We start from the raw sequence: 6,269 nt of genomic DNA, 5'->3' as shown, positions 1-6,269 counted from the left end.
AGAAGAAAGAAAAAGAAAAAGAAAAAGAAAAAGAAAAAAAAGCCAAAACCATGCTGTGGTGCTGTTTGGACACCCAGAGTGGAGCAGGGGATGTGGGGCAATACAAACTGCGTCCCCAGCAAGCCTCTCAGAGCGCAGAGCTGGCAGCCAAACGGTGTGTGCAGGACCGGCTTGCCGCAGAAGGAAAAGTGGGGTGTGCCGGGGTCGGGCAGTGCCGCCCACAGAGCTATCTGGGCAGGCCAGCAAGATGCCCACTCCCACTCAGGCCGCAGGAGGAAGGCGGAAGTGGAGTAGAGGGAGGCATACGTGAATGAACTGATGCAGGGATGCATGTGTAGTTCTGGAGAGGCGGGTGGTAGCTTGGATTTGCACACGAACAGGTGGGCACATGTGTGTGCAAGCGGGGGCTGGGCGGGTGTGGGGGCCTGCACAGACTGGGGGTGGCCCAGGAGGGCTGTGAGCGGGCTGTGGGTGATGGGTGGAGAGTGTGTGCAGTGCAGATGGCCCGTGGATGTTGCCCAGGGGGATAAGATCATGGCCCAGCAGGTGAGGAAGGGGGTCAGGGGTGAGAAACCACAGACCAGGAAGGAGGCGCCCCTGGAGTGCCCACCTGCAGGCCCATATCAGACCCAGGGTGGAGCAGAGTTCTGGGCACCTGGCTGGAAGTCTTCTAGACCAGTGGTAGCACATCTATGGCACGCGTGCCTCGGCCAGCTGTTTATTATCATTGAAAGCTCTAAAAGGTTCGACACCGCTGTTCTAAAGGAATGTCACCCTTCTTCCCAGGGCCCATTTAGGGAAGGCAACTGCCAGGTGTGTCCTCAGGAGGCACTTCCTGGTGAGGACTGAAGGGCACAGAGGCATGGTGCTCCTCTCTCAGTTGGGGTGCCTTTCGTCCAGGGGGCCGCAGAGCAGGCTGTCCGGGGTGTAAGGCAGCTCCTTGGAGAATATTTCCTCAGGGCTTGTGTTCTGCGAGAATCTGCACCCTAAAGGTGCGGTGAATCTCCAGCCTGGGAAAGATGAGGAGCAAAGGTCAAGTGCAGTGAAGTGGGGGTGCAGCCCCCGTGCTCTGGGTGAAGGGGTCGCTGCAGGCCTGGGGGTCCCAGGGCGGAGTGAAGCCTGGGCTGCAGTGGGAAGAGCGCTGGGTTTGGAGTCAGGCACCTGGGCGTGGGTGCTCCTTCCTCTGGGCGCCTCTGTGGCCCCTCCCACCACCCCCTGCCCCTACCTTGGCTCAGTGCCCTGTCAGCCTGAGGGTGGGTCTGTCTCTCGCAAGGCCAGAGCTTCCGGGGAGGGGTGCGTGGCTTGCTCAGCTTACCATGTTTGCACACAGTGGTTAGAGAGGAGAGCCACATCTTACAGCAGGGACAGATTGCTTTCTCCTGGGACCTCTAGTTCCTCCTCTCGAAGGCAAAGGCTCCCCAGTGGAACGAGGAGGGAAGGGCAGGTTAGGGCCAGACTGTAAGACCGTGAATGCCAGGAAATGCTTCCTCTTGTGAGTGACCAGGTCACTATCTGCAAAGCCCTCAAGTAAAGCCAGACACAGGACAGGGCAGTATTTGTCTGCTCTTCTTGGAATTATTTTGACCCTTGTTACTGGCCTTCTTTGAGGGAACTCTGTCTCTGCCCCGCAGGAGCGGCTGGTTCCCCGAGGCCTATGTGAAACCGTTGGAGGAGGTGGCTGTGAATCCCATGACCCCCTTGAGCCCCGTGACTGCCATAAACCCCATGAGTCCCATGAGCCCCATGAACGAGCTGTCTTCCAGGTACCTGGGTGGGGTGGGGCTCCCATGGGGGTGCACCTGGTCAGTCCTGGATGCATTCGTGAGGTGCAGTCTTGGGGCCCTGGCCCCTTCAGTCCTCACAGAGCCACCCTGCCACTCTACCTCTTCCCACCGAAGGCCATCATGTCCCCCATCTGCCTCTTCCTGGGGGCAGGGGTGGGACCCAGCAGCTGGGGTCAGAGCAGCAGGACCAACCCTGACCCCTTTTGCTCCCCTCCCTCCTCTGCACTCAGGTCCTACCCACTCCGGGGCAGCCACAGCCTTGACGACCTCCTGGACAGGCCAGCCAACTCTACAGTGTCCCCAGAATACTGGGACGGCCAGTCCCGCTCCCGAACCCCGAGCAGGGTCCCGAGCCGCGCCCCCAGCCCTTCACCCACACCCTTGCCTGGCAGCCGCCGCGGCAGCATGGGCAGCATGGGTGCAGCCAGTGACGTCAAGGTGAGGGCCCCTTGCCTGTCCTCAGCCCTGGACAGGGAAGTGGGGGCAGAGCGACTCCCTGTCCTGCTAGTGGCTGCCAGGCAGGGGACCCTCCGCGTGGGTCCTGCCTGGAGCACGGACAAAGACCTTCACCCTGCTCAGGGCAGAAAGACCAGGGTCCTGGGCCAAAGCACTGCTGGGACTGCACAGCAGGGAGGGCATCTCCCCACGGGGTCTCCCCATCCTGTCCCGGAGGGTGGTTGGTGGAGGAGCTGGTCCTGGCAGAGCCCAGAGCTGTGTCAAATTTGAAACCAGAGAATTCTGGCCTCCCACTGCCAGGTCTCCTCTCCCAGAGTCTGCAAGGCGGGCTCTTCTGGCCCAGCGCCTCCTGAGGCGGGGACAGTGAGAGGAGAGGGGGACGGTGTTGCCCCTTCCTCACCCACCCCGCCCTTCCTCCCGCAACCGCAGAAGGTCATGGCCTGGGAGCAGCACCCCCCGGAGCTCTTCCCTCGGTGAGTCCCTGCCCTCGGCAGAAGGTGGGGAGCAGGTGATCCCATGGTCCTGAGCTGGCGGCAGGAGGGGGACTCCCGGGCCGGCTGCCCTCCCTGGGTGCACAGCCAGCTGGGGATCTAGGCCCCTCTGACCCTCGCCTGCCCTCTCCAGGGGCACGAATCCCTTTGCCACCGTGAAGCTGCGTCCCACTGTCACCAACGACCGTTCGGCACCCCTCATCCGCTGAGGTCATTCCTCCATCGGGGTCTGAGGTAGAACTGCACGCCTGCCCAGGGCCGTTCAGAGCTGGCAGCGGTGGCGGTGGCAGCAGTGGCTCCGAGATGCCTGGGCCCTGACGCCCGGGCGGCCATCCTTCCCGGACCACTGCAAACCTGAGCAGCTCCCTGGGTGCTGACATTCGGTCTGGGGCCTCCAGAGGACAGCAGGCAGAATTGGGAAACGGAGCAGTTTCTTCCTTGCAGGGGCCCTGGGACTCCCGGGGGCCGCACACTTCTCCCCAGCCTCCTGCCCCTTCCCTGCCCCTGTGCCACACCCGCGCCTGCACAGGGTCCCACTGAACCTCCGTAGGCGATGAGCAATAAAGGACGTGGACATGGCAGCCAGAGTGGTCGTGTCATTTGGGGGACAGGGCGGGAGGTCAGGAGTGGGGACCCCCAATGGGGAATGAGGGCTAAAGGTTCCGAAGGTTGTGGCTACTCTCTGAGAGGCCCCTCATTTTGAGTAACTTTTTAGGGCTGCCCTCAGGCCACCCCTCCCAAGCTCTGCCCCAGACCCCAGGAAACAGTGGCTGCTCTATGAGGGGGGGTGACCCCAGCACCTTCCCCTCAGGCAGCCCCTGGACACAGCACCCTTTGTTCTGGCCCCTCCCCCCCACGCTGCGTGCCTGAGCCCCTGGATTAGGCTGATCCGGGAAGCCGGGAGCCCTCGTGGAATGTGGCTGGCAGGGGCAGACAAGAATTGGGGGCAGTGCCCCCCAGCACCAGATTAGGATCCCCTGGGCTTTGTCCTCTGCCTGAGGCCCCCAGCGTTAAGAGGGGTCCCCTCAGCCTTCCCTGGCCAGGGCAGGGAACCCCCTGCAGAGGCTGGCCCAGTGCTCATGGCCCATCCAGCCCTTCCCCTTCTCAGGCAAAAGCCTCTTAGCAGGATGGGGAGGAGGTGAGCAGGCAGCAGTGGATCTCGGGCTGCTAGTGCAGGGGAGACTGAGCCCTAGCGGGGTCGTGCCACAGGAGCCTGCGAGGCCGTTCCTCTCTACAGGCCTTGGGCGATGAGGCTGATGCCCAGAGCGAGACAGGCCCGGTGAGTGCAGGGTGGCCGCTGCGGGGACCTGGGGCCAGGGCAAGAGGGCACGGTCCCAGGTTCCCCTGGGGAGGGGGCACAGCCTTGCCCAAGGCCAGTAAGGATACCCCAGGAGTGGAGGGTGCAGGGTAATGAGGCCTGGTGCGCCCTCCTGGTCTGTAACCAGGAGGCGGGTGCTGCAGAGAACCCCTGGGCGGCACCCCAGGAGTGAGAGGCGGGGGAGCCAGTGTTGGTGGGTGGAGGGCTTGGGGGCTGCTGGGGGTCCAACCCCCTTCTGCAAGGCTTCTAGCTAGCCAAGGTGAGATCAGTCACCCATCTTACAGGTGGGGAAACTGAGGTTCAGCAAGGGGAGGGGCCTGGGGTGATCCACACCTCAGCTCCCTTCGCTTCTGAGACAGAGCTAATGTTCCGTGTGACCTGGGTCCCCCTTAATGTTCCAATGACAACCGTCACTCCCATCGTCAAGAAAAAGTAGGAACACAGAGTAAGGCCAGTAGGAAAATAACGCAGAACCCACTCTGCAGCTGGCACCTGTCCCACGGGGCATTTGTTCTGATTGTCCAGAGACCCTCACACCTACTCGCTGAGGACACTGGCTGTCCCCCAGCACACCTCTGCGCACATACTGGCTGCCTGGCTCTCACACCACATCCCTTCTGCCGTCACTAGGTCCTGACGGGAAGAAGCCCTCCCAGGGGAGCCTTCCTGAAGCCGAGTCTCAGGTGGGACACCCGGTGCCCTGCGGCACGCTCCACAGCCCCTGGTGGGGAGAAAGGGTCGGGCTGAGCCTCGGCACTTTCCCCTCCTGGCTCGCTGCAGAGAGGGATCTCCGGGTAACTCAGGGCCTCGGTTTCCCCTCGGTTTCCCCAGGTCTCCATCCCGCTTCTCTGGGCTCCACAGACCCTGCCACTTCCTCTCGTCCCCGTCTTCCCCAGCAGAGGCCGTGGCGATGGGAGCTGGCGGCCCCCGGCGGGGTGTGGGCCCCCCAGACGGCGGCTGGGGCTGGATGGTGCTGGCCGCCTGCTTCGTGATCACCGGCTTCGCCTATGGCTTCCCCAAGGCCGTGAGCGTCTTCTTCCGCTCGCTCATGCGCGACTTCGGCGCCGGCTACAGCGACACGGCCTGGGTCTCCTCCATCATGCTGGCCATGCTCTACGGCACGGGTCAGCGCTCTCCCGGCCCGCCGCAGGGCCCAGAACGGCGGGTGGGATGGGGGTGGAGGCTGAGAGATCCGTCCCTGCGCAGGAACCCCCTGCTTCCTGTGGACACCCTGGCAGCAGAAAGAGGAGAGGAGGGGGCAGGAAAGGGCCAGGGGCCAGGGTAGAACCCGCCCAGGCAGGGACCTGGCCAGCTCTGTCCCAGCAGACCCACGCGAGTGTTTCAGCAGTGAGCAAACAGATCTAAGGGAAACCCCTGCTCCACGGCCTCAGTCGCCTGTGTGGGGGTGCGGAGCGGGCGGGCTGGGGCGCTGGGGGAACCCAGCCGCGGGGAGACCTGCCCGGCGGGGACGTGGAGCCTGTTTAGATAAGGAGGCGGTGGAGGCCACGGTGCTGAGGGGCCTGGCTCTGGGACGGGCGGGGCCGAGGGGCTCTGGGCCGAGACGCCCACACCTCCCGGGTCCGCGGGAGCACGCCCCCCGCGTCCGGGCCTGGGCAACCGATCCCTCCGGCGCCACCTTCCAGGCCCGGTCCGCCTGGCGGAGGGTCGTGCCCGCCGTGACCGCGCCTGCCCACAGGGCCCGTGTCCAGCGTCCTCGTGACGCGCTTCGGCTGTCGCCCGGTGATGCTGGCGGGCGGGCTGCTGGCCGCGGCGGGCATGATCCTGGCCTCCTTCGCCAGGCGCCTGCTGGAGCTGTACCTGACTGCCGGGGTGCTCACAGGTGAGGGCGCCCCGCGTCCCCGGGGTGGGGCGGGGCGCGGGGGGGCCCTGCCCGAGTCCTCCTGGCCCCGGTACCCCTCGAGGGGCGGCGCGATGCCCCCTCCTCGGCTTCCCCGACCGCACAGCGCCGCCTCGCCCGCAGGCCTGGGCCTGGCCCTCAACTTCCAGCCGTCGCTCATCATGCTGGGGCTGTACTTCGAGCGGCGGCGGCCTCTGGCCAACGGGCTGGCGGCGGCGGGCAGCCCCGTGTTCCTGTCCGCGCTGTCGCCGCTCGGCCAGGTGCTGCTCGAGCGCTTCGGCTGGCGCGGCGGCTTCCTGCTCTTCGGCGGCCTCCTGCTGCACTGCTGCGCCTGCGGAGCCGTCATGCGGCCGCCGCCCCCC

At 65.0% G+C, this 6,269-nt stretch overlaps 2 protein-coding genes across 2 annotated transcripts in view; both read left to right on the top strand.

Moving 5' to 3' along the window:
• Positions 1–3,312, top strand: part of Baiap2l2 (BAI1-associated protein 2-like 2) — a gene marked incomplete in the record, with an annotated part of 23,924 nt that extends 20,612 nt beyond the window's left edge. The window contains 4 exon segments of the mRNA XM_013511544.1: positions 1,632–1,763; positions 2,015–2,222; positions 2,670–2,713; positions 2,865–3,312. Of these exon segments, the coding sequence (XP_013366998.1) occupies positions 1,632–1,763; positions 2,015–2,222; positions 2,670–2,713; positions 2,865–2,940 (460 nt within the window).
• A 101-nt stretch (positions 3,313–3,413) lies between these two features.
• Slc16a8 (solute carrier family 16 (monocarboxylate transporter), member 8) overlaps positions 3,414–6,269 on the top strand; it is a gene marked incomplete in the record, with an annotated part of 6,134 nt that continues 3,278 nt past the window's right edge. Inside the window, 3 exon segments of the mRNA XM_013511545.1 lie at positions 3,414–5,173; positions 5,746–5,889; positions 6,031–6,269. Of these exon segments, the coding sequence (XP_013366999.1) occupies positions 4,960–5,173; positions 5,746–5,889; positions 6,031–6,269 (597 nt within the window).

This window comes from Chinchilla lanigera, unplaced genomic scaffold (genome assembly GCF_000276665.1).
Source record: "Chinchilla lanigera isolate Chin_1 unplaced genomic scaffold, ChiLan1.0 scaffold00012, whole genome shotgun sequence".
NCBI lineage: Eukaryota > Metazoa > Chordata > Mammalia > Rodentia > Chinchillidae > Chinchilla > Chinchilla lanigera.
The sequence above is the reverse complement of the archived record's forward strand: the minus strand, read 5'-3'. Positions and strand labels throughout refer to the sequence as shown.